The sequence below is a fragment of the Sinocyclocheilus grahami genome, unplaced genomic scaffold (assembly GCF_001515645.1).
Source record: "Sinocyclocheilus grahami isolate Dianchi unplaced genomic scaffold, SAMN03320097.WGS_v1.1 scaffold132.1, whole genome shotgun sequence".
Taxonomy (NCBI): Eukaryota; Metazoa; Chordata; class Actinopteri; order Cypriniformes; family Cyprinidae; genus Sinocyclocheilus; species Sinocyclocheilus grahami.
The window spans coordinates 2,365,933-2,382,610 of record NW_015505311.1 but is presented as its reverse complement, the minus strand read 5'-3'; the positions used below and the strand labels follow the sequence as shown (position 1 = coordinate 2,382,610).

Genomic DNA, 16,678 nt, shown 5'->3' with positions numbered 1-16,678 from the left:
CATGTTGTTGGGGGTGTTTTTGGCCAATTTTTATCTTGCCTAGGGCACAAAGTGAGCAAGGGCTGCCACTGCACGTGCTGTTGAGAATTAAAGGCAGTGAAACAAATACAAAATAAAGTACTTTTTTTCATCTGTCACACTGGATTCCTGGACACAGCACTTTTTGTTGTCAGCGTTCTTTCAGTAGTCTTGCTGTGTTTTGCTCAGCTGTCTTGCTCAACAGTCTTACTATGCCTGTGCCACTGAAGTTTCTCAAATCAAACTCTATCAAAGGCAGTTTAATACTTGCTTTCATTGGTGATCCACGGTGCTACATTCTTTCAGTTCTGCTTTTTTCAGTTCAACTCCTTTTTTCCAATGTTCAGGAAACCAATTTGTATTTATCTCTGCCAAGACTTTGATGAAAGTCAATGTTGAATATTTAATGTGACGAAAAAAAATCACAATTCCTTTCACCCTAAGGGAGCTCGTAGACACACAAACTTTGAATCTTAGATACTTTTGATGTTGTACATTGTAATACTGTAGCTTCTAGCAAGGTTATTTACACAGCCGTGACAGCCTCGTGTCATATTGTTAGTGCATGTTTTTGTGCGTGTAAACCATCAATTTGTGCAATTCATTAAATTTTAAATACATTTTCAGACTGCCAGTGCAAAGAATATGAAGATTATCTATCTACATACATATGTATGTAACCCCTCTCTCCCGGGTCCTCACTGCCACACCTCGTTCTAGCTCCAAGTGGGTCTCCGGCATGGGAGGCGGGCGCACTAACAAGGAGGCTGAAGACTGCAACCTCTAGCATCAGTCGCTAGTGCGTCTCTTGAGATCAGGGGAGTGAGGTTTACCTGCACAGCACCTACTCGCTGGCCTCCGTTACACTCACCCCCCTAAACCTCACTCCCATCCGGGTCATGGCACCAATGTAACCCCTCTCTCCCGGGTCCTCACTGCCACACCTCGTTCTCGCTCCGAGTGGGTCTCGAACCCAGGTCTTCGGCATGGGAGGCGGGCGCACTAACAAGGAGGCTCAAGGTCGCTAGTGTGTCTCTTGAGATCAGGGGAGTGAGGTTTACCTGCACAGCACCTACTCGCTGGCCTCCGTTACACATACATACATACATAAATATATACATATACAGACAGTCTGGATCAGTGCTGTTTATTTACTGTATATGTTTAGAGTGTGTGTACTTTTCTTTTTAATATAATATAATAATATAATATGTCTTATTAAATGAATTTGAGTTCACTGAGTTTGTTGGTGACAATGGCCCTCATCTCCCATATTTCCTTATTCATAATCTCTCACAGTATTTCATTCACGCACATTTTTTAATAACTTGATCCATTTCTCATTATTTACTAATTAACCATTTAGCCCTGGAGCTTTGTGATCTTCTCTGTCCCATTCTAAATGCATCTGTGTTGTTGTTGCGCAATACTCTGATTCATGTTTTATCTCTCTCTCTTTCTTGCCTTCTGTTTCTCCATCTGTCTTCCAGGTTATTTGAAACACTTCAGTCTCTGTTCTGGTCGATATTTGGCCTCCTGAATCTGTATGTAACAAATGTGAAAGCTCGGCACGAGTTCACTGAGTTTGTTGGAGCCACCATGTTTGGCACCTACAATGTCATCTCACTGGTGGTTCTCCTTAACATGCTCATCGCTATGATGAACAACTCCTACCAGCTCATTGCTGTGAGTACTGACAACAAGAATTTAAAAAGTCAGAATTATTCTGTATTACACACAAATATGCAGATGACTGGCCAACAAATTGCAAGCAGGTTCCCATATTAACTTAATGGTGTCTTTTTTATGCTCCACATTATATCACTTCCTGATGAATAGAAATTCTAGTCTTTTTCTAGTCAAATTTTGATTGAAAATGTTGGGGTTGGTAAGATGTTTTAATGTTCTAGAAAGACATCTCATGGTTATCAAGGCTTCCTTAATTTGATCAAAAATACAGTAACAACAATAATATTGTGAAATATTACTAGTTTCCTGTGATGGCAAAGCAATTCAGTGTCACATGATCTTTCAGAAATATTTCTGATATTCAGATTTGGTGCAACATTTCTTCTTTTTTTCATCAATGTTGAAAACAGTTTTGGCTGTTTAATATTTTTGTGGAAACTGATACATTTTTTCAGCTTTCTTTGATGAATAGAAAGGTCAAAATAACAACATTTGAAATTGAAATCTTTTGTAACATCATACATGTCTTTAGTGTAACTTTTGATCAGTTTATTGCATGCTTGCTGAATAAAAGTGTTAGTTTATAAAAAAAAAAAAAATAATAATATATATATATATATGACTGACCCCACACTTTTGTTCATCGTAACAAATGCTCATTCATATGTTTTTAAAATACACTGTGTAATATAAATATAAATGTTTTATACATTTTGGATACATAGGTTGACTATCTCACACTTCATTGATTTTTCTCACTTTATCATTCATTTCATATTATTAATAATTTATTTGTCACTGTGCCTTAGGACCATGCTGACATTGAGTGGAAGTTTGCTCGAACCAAGCTGTGGATGAGTTATTTCGATGAGGGCGGGACACTCCCCCCACCATTCAACGCCATCCCCAGTCCTAAGTCATTCTGGTACCTGTGTCAATGGGTACACGGGCGGCTCTGTGGGTCGGAGGCTGCTCCGCCTAAAGAAGACCCCCATAAACATGAGAATCTGAAGGAGTTTACGGTAAAGAAAACAACCTGAATCCATTCGAACATTCGCACTGTGATTTCATCTGAATCTGATCAAGTGGTTCTGGTTTAAATTACACTTTAAGCACAATGCAGCTGGCTCATTGTGTAACTGATTACCCATTACAATGACTAACAGCACAGCCACACACATATATCAGCACACTGAATGCTAAAACAGCCCATTTACATTTTTATTGCTTTTGAACTATTGGTTTTTGACTCATAGTGGGATGCAGTAATTTTGTTTAGACTGGTATCATCATGCATTATTTTCAGATATCACCGGGTGAGAAAAATACATATTAAAACCTTTGACTTTAACAAAAGCTGCTTAAAAATCTAGCATAACTTTCAAAAGTCTGTGAGGACGTGTTTACACAATTTTGTAAATTAAATTTATAATCTATAATTTACAATTTAGTCATTTCTGAGATCAAATATTCTACTACCGACCTTGATCTCCAGAAACAGTGACATCAATGTGGTACTGTATGTCTACAACACCATATAACTCAAACATATTATGTACATATACACTAATTGTGAATAACATGACCATGCTTTCTTTTTTATTAACATCAAGGGCAAAGTATAAACACTACTGTTAAAAAAATCGGGGGTCGGTAAGATATTTTCAGAGAATCTCTTATGCTCAACAAAGGCTGCATTTATTTAATCAGAGATACAGTAAAACTGCAAAAATGTAAAATATTATTGCAATTTAAATTGTTTTTTTTCTATTTTAATATATTTTAAAATGTAATTTATTCCTGTGATGCAAAGCTGAATTTTCAGCATCATTACTCCAGTCTGTCACATGAAATCATTCTGATATGCTAATTTGCTGCTTAAGAAACATTTTGTTTATTGACAGTGTTGAAAACAGTTGTGCTGTTTAATATTTTTTGTTGAAACCATGATATATTTATTTCAGAATTATTTAATGAATAGAAAGTTCAAAAGAACAGCATTTATTTGAAATAGAAATCTTTTGTAAGATCATTAATGTTGTTACTGTCACTTTATAACAATTTTATGCATTCTTACTGAATAAAAAAGTATTATTTTCTTTAAAAAATTCATGCTGCAAGACCATTTGAAAGAAACTACTGAAGACAAGTAGTGGTGATCAAGTTTTAGTTAAGAGATACACTACTGTTCAGTAAGATATTTTTTCAAAGTACAATTATTCTTTGTCTCTAAAATGAAGTCAAGAAAGTGCCATGTATAATTATTATAAAATGACTGGTGACATACTGTTTAAAATAGTTTTAGATGTAGTTTAGTATGTTTAGCAGGTCAACTACCCATTTATCAGTCCTACTATGGCAAAGGCTTGGCGCATGACCTATTAATTAGGTTAGATAACCAGAAAAGTTACCGTCAGCTTAACCTCATTAATAATATTCATGAAACAGGTCTTTTGTCAAAACCGGCCTGTTAGCCTCCCTCCCCCCAAACGTCAACTACTGGCTTCATTCAGAGTGGCCTGAGTGGTAGCAAATTTCATTTCAATTGAATCAGTGAAGTGAAGTTTCATATAAATTAATGAAATTTCTATGAAGAAAATAATTTTTTATTCAACGAGTTTCTATTTCTCCTTTGATGATGTAATGAGGTGTAACATGGCTCGAGTCTGTCTGGAGTTTAACCTCCTGTGTTGCCATGCAACTCCCCTCGAAACTCCCGGGACTCTCGTCATCTCTGTTTCTAATATATCCTCTCTTGTTCCACCTGACTCACTTTTAGTACAAATCCATCTCTCTGCACGGCCTTTATTGGCCTGCTTCAATACAGATGCTCATGCACTCTCTCTCTTTCTCTTTCTCACACTGTCATTCATGCACACACACACACGCATACACACAACTGAAGCACACTTACTCAAAACTCTCTCCCACATGTTTGCTGGCATCGCTGAGCTGGGATCAAACCTTGATCATTATATAAAGCTGCCTACATGTAGAGCTACAAGGAGAGCAGCGTTCCTGCAATATCTGATAAGAATACTAAGAATCTCTCAGCTCACACTGCAAAATCAGAATCACTTTATTTGCATGTGTAAGTGCACATTAGATTTTGTCCTTGTTTTCAGAGTGTACAAATATCAGTATTCCCGTTGGACCCGCAGCAATGCAGGACATCTCAATACAATGCAAAAGCATTTTAGGGCTGGACAGGGAGTATATAGCCAACTGCACATGAAAATTTGCATTGAAATCGCATTTGAAAATTTTGATTGATTCTCCCATTATGGATGTTATAGGAAAGTGTTGCTATAAAACCAAATTGTTTCTTCATTTCCATGAAATGAGTTACTGTCAGACTTTTTTGGAGCAATCTGCATCAGTCTAAATGTCCTACCAGAGGATCAGCAGCATCCGCAGATAGAGTACAACATGTCTTAGTCATGTGATCAAACTATCTCTTTTTTTTTTTTTTTTTTTTCAAAAACCATCAGCTCAGTATATATGCTACCATTGAAATGTTTTGGGTCATTTTTTAAGTACTTTAATTCAGAAAGGATGCATTACATTGATCAAAAGTGTCTATAAAGATATTTATAATATTACAAAACATTTCTGTTTCAAATAAAGGCTGTTCTCTTGAACATTCTATTCATCAAAGAATCCTGAAAAAATGTATCATGGTTTTCACAGACATTAAGCAGCAAAACTTTCCAATAAAATCACAATTTTCTCAAATATGGTTTATTATTCTGTCATTTGAATGTCAATGGTGAATAATGGGAACATTAGTATTGGGTGACAAACACAATTAATGCTTTATTCTACACTATTTATAACTATATAATGAATTTATAATTTCATTCATTCATTATATTATTATTCATTAATTAATGATGGGGATGGAGTTTCTTGTGAATGACCCTGGGATTTAAAATGAATAATTATCCAACAAAACAAATAAATAAAAGTGTCATGTATTTGATTAGTTAATGAGTTCAATTACCCTGCATAATTACAGTGTGAATATTTGTTTCTCCTTTCAGGAAAAGCATGCTGACAGGCTGATACAGAATCAGCATTATCAGGTATGCCAGCAGATAAAACTCTGCAATTACACACATGCGAGAATACAAACAATGTGCATGTAATTGCATTACATCGCTTCGCCTCTGGCTTTGTTTTCCATGTCTCTCTTTTTCCTTGCACTGTCACACCAAAGATCCAGCTGTACATTTCCAGATTAACAAGATTAGGGAGTTCTGTCTGATTGCTTGCTTTCTCTTCTTCTCCTTCAACCCTCAGGAGGTCATCCGTAGTCTAGTGAAGAGATATGTGGCGTCCATGATCCGCAGCGCCAAGACAAGCGAAGGGCTGACAGAGGAGAATTTTAAGGTGCTTCTGAAACCGACTGTTCTCTATTTATCTTGCATAAACATCAGGAAATGCATGCTTACCAACAGAAACAATGACACAAGTAATCATTCTTCAAATGCCCCAGTGTTTCCAAAAAATCTGGAGATCTTATAATATTTATTTGCAATCATTAGCACACTCATTGATACATTTTTAGCTTATATATATAGAGAGAGAGAGAGAGAGAGAGAGAGAGAGAAAGAGAGAAAGAGAGAGAGAGAAAGAGAGAGAGAATTATGGTCATTTTAATGTAAAATAAAAAAAAAATAAAATATGCTGTAATAGACTTTTACAGTAAAATACTGTTAAAAGTACAGTTTTTGTAAGCGAGAAAGAACATGTCATCTTATTTACATTGATTAACATGGTTTTCATTTCAAATAATTGTGTTTCTTATTTTTTATCCCTTATGTTCATTAGGGTTTTGTTACATCTTATGTTATTACATTAATGTTTATTGCATTATTTTAGTGTCATGTGTTTCTATGATGGTGTCTTGTATTTGTGTGTATAAGTGTGCTTGTGGAAAAGCTGCTTGTGATGAACGTTCATGTAACTTTCGGTGTTCTCAGGTGGTTGTCAGTATATTATATATATTAAGTCACAATTTTATTACTTATTAACATTATATCAGTTAATGAAATGTTTTTTTTTTTAACTTTATTATTGCATTGCATTCAGTTAAGACATGAAGCAACAACAATAAAATCAATCCATTCCAGTCCTCTAGATTTTTTCCTTCTCCACCCACAGAGAAATCTCAGGAGGTTTAAAATCTGTTTTCTAATTACAGTACATCAAATATGTTCTGAAAAAAAGATTCTGACTTGTTGTGATCAAGTTTTGTCATGAAACGTCTTAGAATCTGTCATTTCTGGTGTGGTAAAATTAAGGATATTTTTAGAATGCATTATGTAATTCTGTAATAATGCTCTGCCGTAGGAGCTGAAACAGGACATTTCCAGTTTCCGCTATGAAGTTTTGGACCTTCTAGGCAACCGAAAGCCGCCCCGATGGAACTATTCCTCCAGCAGTGAGGCGACGCTTCGAGACGAGCTCAGCGACGATGGCGAGGCCTGTCACCACAGCGATGGGAGCAGCATCGGGGCCAAAGGTGTGTCTTTCAAAACCATTACACCTTCGGATCCATCGTACGGAGTCTCTGCCCTCTTTCACTCCATCTCCGGAATGGAGGTGGCCACATCGACGACAGCGGCATCGTCTGCATACAGGGAGGGTAAACCAAAGATCAACGGACTGAGGAAGAACCCCTCACCCTCCTCTTCCCTGTCCTCAGTGGCTGCAGCTAGACCTGCACTTTCACGAACTTGGAGGCGCTTTTCACGCTTCTCTAGTTCCAAGAAGAACTCCTTCAGACGGCTCGGGCTGCTGTTCTCACGCATGGGCAGCCACCTTCCACAGCCTGCAGGTGTTACTGCTGCAACCTACACTATCTCAGATGGATTGCTTCAACCGCCGGGGGCTTGGCATGACTTGGGCTTCACAAGGGGTGATGGTCCCGTCACCCGCAGCGAGACCAACCTTAATCAGGTGGATGTGGCTGTTTTAAATGAGGGCGACAATGCCATGACAACAAATGGACAGAGAGCTAATGGGAGGGATGTTTTACTGACATTAGGACCTCTGTCCCCACCCTCTTCCCTGCACTGTGCTTCCAGTTTCTCCGCCTCCAGCTCCCGCCTCCTGGACTCAAATGAGGACGTGTTCCAGGCATTGGTCGGTCCCTGTGGCGGACAAACGCCAGACTCCTCCCACTGGGTAACGGAGCAGGACGATTCGGTTACCACGCAGCTATAGTATTGCGAGTATGTACTGTACAGCACTTTGATAATAACAATAATCAGTGATGATATCAATAACTATTACCTTAACCACAACCAATTCTTCTGTTTGTTCTTTTGTTTGCTGCTGCAATATTTGTTTCAATATTTCTTTCTGGGATTTAACCAAATCGAAGGTCATTTACAAGACAGATGAGATGAGTAAATGAAATGATGAACGACAAGAGATGCAGAAGGGACAGAAAAGTGCCATAGTCAGCAGAGCAGACAAACGCAAACCAGGTTGAATTTTTGTGTCTTCATTACATCACATCATTAAAAGGATAGTTCACACAAAAATGAAAAGTTGAATCAGTTACTCCCCTTCATGTCGTTCTAAACCTGTATGATTTCTTTTTCCTTCTACAGAAGATATTTTGAAGACAAAAACAGTTTGTTATCAATGACTTCTATAGACCATTTTCCCAGATTGTGATGATGTGTTTCCACAGTTATTAACATCATACATCTAGCAGCATTTTTTTTAATTTTCATTTTCATATTCATTTTACATTTATAACACTGTGTTTTCTTACCCTGGCACTGAATTACATAAAACTAGCAAACACTGCTGCGTGAGTGCTTCTAATACAACAGCTGAGGGAGTGATGGCAAATCTGACATTTCTCTTTATTCTGACCAACGTAATCAGTCTCTCAATATGTTTTACTCTTTTGGAAAGTCATTGAATCACTATTGTGGATTTTTCTTTTACTATTGCTGCAAATGGAAATGCAAAAATTATATTTATTGTAGTTTCCATTCACCACTATAGAAGTTTACCCAACTATGACAATTTCCACTTCTAAGAACCCCAGAAATGTGAAAATGACAAAGACATATCTCAAAATATCTTCTTTTATGTTCCACAGAACACAGTAAGTCATACAGATTTGGAACGACATGAGGGTGAGTAAAAGTTCATTTTTGGGTGAACTATCCATAAATAATATCAAATTTGACTTTTTATTTTCTTAATACATATTCCAGTCATCATTGTGTATGATTAAAGGGGTCATATGATGCAATTTAAATTTTTCCTTTCTCTTTGGAGTGTTACAAGCTCTTGGTGCATAAAGAAGATCTGTAAAGTTGCAAAGACTAAAGTCTCAAATCCAAAGAGATATTCTTTATAAAAGTTAAGAGTCAACCACACCTACCTAAAACGGCTCGTTCTAACACGCCCCCACATGTCTACGTCACTATCTGGGAAGATTTGCATAACACCGCCCAAATGTTCACGCAAAGAAAGAAGGCGTAACTTTTATTTTCGCTGAAGTATTGTTGCCGCCGCCGCCATGTTGTGGAGACACTGTGTTTCGTTGTGAAAGCGAAACTACTTTGTTTGGCCTTCCAAAAGAGGACGATATCGCTTCATCATGCCTAGAGCTGATCCGTGCTGGTCGCTGAGGAAATACTTCAACTTCGCGCTGTGGATCGCCGGATCGGCTTTCACCGTGGACGAAGCGGAGTTCAGCCCGGGGTCATCACATGTGGTTGCCGCTGGCACCACAATATGGGAAGTGACGTTACATTTCCGTCACACGCTTGAGGAATTCGGCCAATCACAACGCACTGGATAGCTGGCCAATCAGAGCACATCTCGCTTTTTCAGACTGTTTCAGAAAGGCAGGGCATAGAGGAGAAACAATAATGTACAGTATGTGGAAAATTAGTTTTTTTAACCTTAAACTGCGTAAACACATTTCATTACACCAAATACACAAAATAATGTTCTTTTTAGCAGCATCCTATGACCCTTTAATCAACGCATGTTAGTCCAAAGATAAAATTGTTTGTCTTCATCAAATACTTGATCAGTGTCTAAAACAACTTTTCTTTTTGATTTGAAATTAAGTAGTCTGTGCAGGCTGTTAATATTAATTATCCATTTCAACATTTTATTATTGAATTGTTAGTGCAGTAATTGAATGCTGGTTAAAATTCATTTTAAAAAGGTTACAACAATAATAGCAAATAATTGATATATTTGAATAGTGTTACTACTTGGATGCTATTGGGGAAGGTAAACTTGACCTTCATGGATAAAACCAAGTCCCATCCCACTTTATTTATTACATTTATTTATTTTTACAATGAATAGATTAAACAAATATATTAGTAAAATAGTTTATGTTGATTTTAACCCTAAACCACAGCAGTCAACCAATTCATGCCATTCAATTCAAAACTCAACTCTATCACCAACTTCTCATTGGCAAGTGTACATCAGCAAGAAACATCTCATATGGAGATGTGTATGTTTAAGGATATCATCCTCTTGGTGGAAAAGGATTTTTTTTTTTCCTTAGTGGAAAAAAATATTTTTTCTTTATCAGTGAGCGGTTGGCATTCATGCGGTGAAGGTTTTTCACTTTAGTGCTATGATATGTGCACATCATAGTGTGATATTACTCTTGTTATGCACCCGGAGGGCTGAAGTTATGCTAGAATCTAACATGACTGAAATCTTATTTTTGTATTTCAAATAGCATGTACAAATGATTTAATTTCAAGACTGTTTTAGTCTAGACAGACATTATTTATACATTATACTATTATAATGTTTTGGAGCTGTTTTTTTTTTTCTTTGACTGCTTACTTTTTACTGTATGTGAATATTAATTAGCATATTATAATCAGGTATGGGGGAGATGTCCAGGGACATGCATCGAATAAGACATCCCCCTGCTCTGCGATGATGAATGCTGACAAACCATGTACAGCGCCTTGGAAAAATATTCAGACATTTTACCAACTCTGATATTTTATTCTATTGTAAATATGACATTGAACTTGTAATTAGAAATTATTTTAATTTTACATTGTGCCGGAAAATATAAATAAAAAGTGGTGAAGGGGCACAAATAATCTAAAAATTAGCATAGATAATCAGTTTGAAAATATATAATGATGTGGCATTTATATAAAAAAAAGTTCAATAAAATATTAATGTCTTAATGGCACTGGGTTAACATTTTTGAGTGTTGCTATCAGCTGCAAAAGGTTTCAAGATATTACTATGCAGGGACTGAACGCAACAAAACAATGTCACATTTTAGGAAATTTGTTTCAGTGCTTTCAAATGAAACCACACAAAGGACACAATTGCAATGTAGGACTGTGTAATCCAGTAACATGACAGAATTGGTCAAGGCCTGATTACTTTTGGCAAGGTGCTGTAAATGCTTATGTAAACACTTGAATGAAATACATGCTCCTCTTGTATGATTCTTACCACTTTCTACTTTTCCTTGGAAATGTGTGAACATACGATGAAGATAAAAAAAGTAGTTCTGACAGCCAGAAACTGAACTCAAGGGAATGCCGAATATGCAGATTCAATAAAGCTGAATAACCCTGGTGATGTCTTTGATTTCTTGCCATTTCCCGACAAGATATAAATGTGGATTTGTGCTCTACTCTTTCCTGGCCGCATCCTAAGATGTACAGTAAATTGAGTAAGGCCAGATTTTTGGCAGTAATAAAAAAAGTACTTTAAAATACCATACAATGCCATTATCATCATACAATAGTTGTCAAACTTTTACTTTGATACCTTGCACTTTGATATATTGCATGGTACAAATGATCCATGTGGTATATATATATATACTGTATATTAGAATGATTTTTGAGCTGCCTATAAATTAGTTTGTTTGGGTAAAATCAGATAAAAGCGGTGCATTTGCATTGCATTTCAATGACATTCCTTATTAAAATGCATATGAGTGTACAAGTGTATAAACATTTTTATGCATGTAAAATTGTTGTCCTTTAATGTAGGACAGTGGCCTTCAGCTTTCACTTTGGGCTCAGGATTTTACATTGGACATGAAGTGGCGATTCAACACGACAGAAAAATTGTTCATCTTAGAAAAGTAAATAAATACGTCCTTAGATCTAAAATATCTTATTAGTACAAATGTATTAGATTTACCACGACGGAATAAAAATAAAATGCCTCTGCAAATCAGTGGGACACTTGTGAATAAAATATTGCTGAGGGTCTTTGGCAGGCTAAGATTAGCCAACACTGCTAGTAATGGGTAAACATGACATACTAATTTATGAGTGCAATTTTAAAGTCCTGGTCCTGGACCAGATCTAATTATGTGGAGTGTAATGCCCTCTGGTGGTTGCGTCGTCAACACTTTCTTTGGTATATTTTATTTATTTACGTCATATCAACACGAAAATGGGTTCTGGAACCTGATCTGCATAAGAGGAATTTCTACAATGTTCAAGAAAACGTACCTTTCCATATTTATTTAAAATGCACTGTTAAAAATACATCAAACCACCCTGTCATAAACATCTCAAACTGCATGATGTCCCAGACCCCGCCCACGTTTCTCATTGGCTCGCTCTTTCCACATCGGCGTCTGTGATTGGTCCACTCCGCGCAGCGTCTGCGCCAACCTGCCACAGCGGAAGTGAAAGCTTCAGAAGAAATAGTGGCTAGATATTAGATAAATAAACATGGTCGGTGTTTTCGTATTGCACATTGTAAAAATGTCCTACTAACAAAATGAATGTTTTTATGTGCGTTGTGTTGTTTCTCGTAAGTGCCACAGCTGCAAGCAAAAGCGGAGACGATGAATGGGTGCATCTGCCAAATAAATGTGAAGGTAACGTTAGACTGTTCTAATTTATAGTGAATCAATATTTTGTTTTAAATTCATCATGATCGCTTATTTTCAGTGCTTGATCAAATCATCTAATGCAATCGCAGACACATATTTTACACAATATAATAGGCCTGAGCAGCAGGTTTCCTCTTTTAAACCGACCTCACTGGATGTGTCTCCAAACCTAGTGTGCTGCCTACGTAGGCTGCATGTTTGGAATGTTTGAATTGGCCTGTAATGACAAACAATGCTGTCTATGTAGGCAGCACACTAGGTTTTGAGGCACAGCTGCTTTCTGTTCCTCTTCTGATGCTGAATATGTTCTGTATGTTTTTATAGTGTGCAAATTTCTTAGTATTGAGATGAAGTCTGCATTTGAAGAGACTGGCAAAACAAAAGAAGTGATTGAAACCAACTACCACTTCCTGGATGATAAAGGTGCACCGCCAATCAAATATGTCAAATCGTAAGTCACTTTTTATTCTCAATGCAAACCCTGACCTTAAAAATGAAAATTCTGTCATTATATACGCACCCACAAGTTGTTTCAAACCTGTAAGAGTTTCTTTCTTCTGTTGAACACAAATGAAGATATTTTGAAGAATGTTAATTTAACAGCTGATGGTAGCCATTGACTTCCTTTTTTTTTTTTCACTCCATACTATGGAAGTCAATGGCTACCATCATTTATTTGGTTACCAGCATTCATCAACTGATTCTGGTCTTGAAATGACGTAAACTTGTGCATACTGTTTTTGGATGCAGTCTGACTTATACATTTTATTGAGCAATGTCTTTTGCTTTTCAGTGATATTCGTTTCATAGAGGTGATGGAGAACGTTTGCTCAAGGATTATGCAGTACAATCTACACAAAGAGAGAGTCGGAAGTAATCGCTTTGCAAAGGTTGGATACAACTTTTCCTTCTCTTCTACACCCTTTATGTTTAAGTTTGAATTATTTTATTGCATACTGCATTATAACTTCTCTTTCTCTTTCTCTGTTCAGGGTATGTCTGAGACATTCTCTACCTTACATAACCTGGTTAATAAAGGTGTGAAGGTGGTCATGGACATTCCCTATGAGCTGTGGAACGAGACCAGTGCAGAAGTGGCTGATCTCAAAAAACAGGTGTGTGTGAGTGACCGAGAGATCTTAGAATTAGGGTTATTAGTGGGTTAAGTTTTGCCATTAATGTCATTCATTTAGAATTTGCTGAAATGTAACCATAGATACACTATTGTTAAAAAGTTTGGGGTCGTTAGGATTTGTTTTTAAAGAAAATAATACTTTTATTTTTCAAGGATGCATTAAATTGATCAAAAGTGACAGTAAAGACATTTATAATATTACAGAATATTTCTATTTCAAATAAATGCTGTTCCTTTTAACGTTCTATGCATCAAAGAATCTTGAAAAACGAAATATTAAAAAAAAATATTTAGCAGGACAACTGTTTTTAACATTGATAATAATGAGACATTTTTCGTGAAAAGTAAATCAGCATATTAATGCAATTTCTGAAGGATCATGTGACACTGAGGACTGGAATAGTGGCTAATGAGAATTCAGCTTTATTACAGAAATGAATAACAAATTAAAATAGAAAGCAGTTCATTTAAATTGCAATAATATTTCACTGTATTACTGTTTCTACTCTATTTTTGATCAAATAAATGCAGTCTCGGTGGGCATAAAAAAAATCCCTGCCTAAATATATATTATTAATGTTTATATAAAGTTTTAACAATATTGTTTCAAACCAGTATGTTATTTGTGTGTGTGTGTGTATGTGTGTGTGTGTGTTTGTGTGTGTGTATATAAAGTAAAAAAAATCTTTGATTATTTTTTCTTTTTTGAGCTATACCTTTGCCAGCCTTAACATAAATGTTAGTGCAGTATATGTACAGGTAAATGGGAAATATGTGTGTTTTCTTCCCCTCAGTGTGATGTGATGGTAGAGCAGTATGAAGAAGTCATTGAAGACTGGTATAAAGGCAGCCAGGAGGAAGATCTCACCACTTACCTGTGTGAAAAACATGTGCTGAAAGGACAAGACACCGGTAATGTGAAACTAACAGCTGTTTTACTCAATCACAACCCCTTTTATATCAGTTAAACCGCTCTAGACATAATATTATGACTACTTAAAGACTAAACCTCTTGATCTCTTTTATTGGCTCCAGATTTAAGAGCTGTTGTTTCTAGGAAGAATTCACAGACAACTACTCAAGGCCACAGGAGCAGTAATAGTAAAGGACATACTTTAATGTGTAGAGCAGAGCAAAAAAAAAAAAAAACACGCATATATATATATATATTTTTTTTTTAAGGAATTAATGCTTTTATTTAGTAAACATACATAAAATTGCACACACAAAAAAGCAAAGAAAAATGTTTTGTGAGCACCAAGTCAACATATTAGAATGATTTCTGAAAGATCATCTGACACTGAAGACTGGTTATATTCAGCTTTGTCATCACAAGAATAAATTACATTGTAAAATATATTCAACGATATACAGTGGGTACGGAAAGTATTCAGACCCCCTTAAATTTTTCTCTCTTTGTTATATTGCAGCCATTTGCTAAAATCACTGAAGTTAATTTTTTTTCATCATTAATGTACACACAGCACCCCATATGTACATTGAGGAAAAAAAATTAACTTAAATGATTTTAGCAAATGGCTGCAATACAACAAAGAGTGAAAAATGTAAGGGGGTCTGAATACTTTCCGTACCCACTGTATATATATATATATATATAAATAAAATAATTCACATATCTATGTTAAATAAAAACAGTACAACATTGTAAACATATTTGTCAAATTACTATTTGTGAAGTACTATCCAGAAGTAATGAATCCAGTAATGAAATACCAGTTGGTCATGGTGTAAAGGAGCAAATACAAATTATTAGCAGTCTGCCTTCATATCACCAGCTTGTTGCTTTCTGTTATAAAAGATTAATTTGGCATTGTACTGGCTCTTATGCCATTGCTATAGCAACTAATATAGATCTGCCAGAAAAAGACATCACTTCCCGAACATGCAGCTGTGATTTGATCTCTTGTTGCTAATAACAGTGAGGACAGTCAGTATAAAGATCAGGATCGTGCAAAACATCTACCTCTGATTCTCTCTGCAGACTGTCTTAAAGAGAAATGGAGTGGGAAAAAGGGAGACGCAGCTGCTATCGCAGAGGACAAGAAGAAAAAGAAGGGCAAAAAGAAAAAGGGCAAAGACAGCGAGGATGAGCAGAAAAAGGAGAAAAAGGTAAAGAAGAAGAAAAAGTCCAAGCTGACTGACACGGAGACCAGCAAACGGAAAACTGAAGAAGCTGGATACACCTCAGATGAGGAGGAGATCCAGAAGAAAGTTACTCTTAATCAGGATAAAACTGAACTCTGATAGATTTCTTTCCTTTCAATATTTTTTTTTCCTTTATCTAAATTTACTACTGATACCGAAATGAACATTGCATTTTAGTCTATTAGAAGAAGGTAACGCTGAGGTCCTCATTCTAGATCAGATTGAACACGTCACTTGAATGTTAACATTAACTCCATCCAGGAACAAGCTAAAAACAAATGCCATTTCAAATCCAAAAATGGCAGCTAGACCAGTCAAATCAGAGCTTGGATTCAAATGTTTGCTTGTGTTTGTTCTCATGCTAGTTGTTGGCATGCTGTTGGAATGGATTCTGGAAATCCTTCTTATGGTTCTCATTTCTATTCCTCTGACTCATCTCGCTGATTTCCCCCCCCCCCCCCCCCCCCCAAAAAAAAACGACCATTAAGCAGGATGCAGACACTAAAAAGTCTTTTTAAAGTTGTCCTATGCTTACTGTTACTTTTAATTGCCTTTAATTTCATAGTATAGATCACTCATGGATTCCAATAAGGAAATACATACTTTGAGCTATTTTCAGTATTAATATAATTATGCGGTACAAATGAGATTTTTACCCGTTTCTGTATAGGATCATATTTTATGTGGTCCAACAAATGCAAATTGTGTTTTGTGTTTCAACATATGCATAAAATGTGAATTTTTTTAAGCTCGAATATTCTGAACTTGGC

The 16,678-nt window shown here is 36.2% G+C and overlaps 2 protein-coding genes across 2 annotated transcripts in view; both read left to right on the top strand.

Annotated features, from left to right (window-relative positions):
- Positions 1 to 8,228, top strand: part of LOC107590730 (short transient receptor potential channel 5-like) — a 78,416-nt gene extending 70,188 nt beyond the window's left edge. The window contains exons 7-11 of the mRNA XM_016279641.1: positions 1,509 to 1,704; positions 2,517 to 2,729; positions 5,751 to 5,792; positions 6,010 to 6,099; positions 7,063 to 8,228. Coding sequence (XP_016135127.1) covers positions 1,509 to 1,704; positions 2,517 to 2,729; positions 5,751 to 5,792; positions 6,010 to 6,099; positions 7,063 to 7,938 — 1,417 coding nt within the window. The 3' untranslated portion in view covers positions 7,939 to 8,228. The remainder of the gene's footprint in view (positions 1 to 1,508; positions 1,705 to 2,516; positions 2,730 to 5,750; positions 5,793 to 6,009; positions 6,100 to 7,062) is intronic.
- A 4,156-nt stretch (positions 8,229 to 12,384) lies between these two features.
- On the top strand, positions 12,385 to 16,363 carry LOC107590778 (canopy FGF signaling regulator 3). Its single transcript, XM_016279684.1, has 6 exons — positions 12,385 to 12,592; positions 12,932 to 13,058; positions 13,401 to 13,497; positions 13,600 to 13,722; positions 14,537 to 14,654; positions 15,745 to 16,363. Exons 1-6 carry the CDS (start codon positions 12,493 to 12,495, stop codon positions 16,005 to 16,007), a joined length of 828 nt encoding a protein of 275 aa, XP_016135170.1. The 5' UTR covers positions 12,385 to 12,492; the 3' UTR covers positions 16,008 to 16,363.
- Positions 16,364 to 16,678: the final 315 nt, after the last annotated feature.

Coding starts and splice junctions, on each gene's coding strand:
- LOC107590778 (XM_016279684.1), top strand. CDS start 12,493: ATGAATGTTTTTATGTGCGTTGTGTTGTTTCTCGTAAGTGCCACAGCT. Junction 12,593..12,931: donor TCTGCCAAATAAATGTGAAG/GTAACGTTAGAC, acceptor ATGTTTTTATAG/TGTGCAAATTTCTTAGTATT. Junction 13,059..13,400: donor CCAATCAAATATGTCAAATC/GTAAGTCACTTT, acceptor TTTGCTTTTCAG/TGATATTCGTTTCATAGAGG.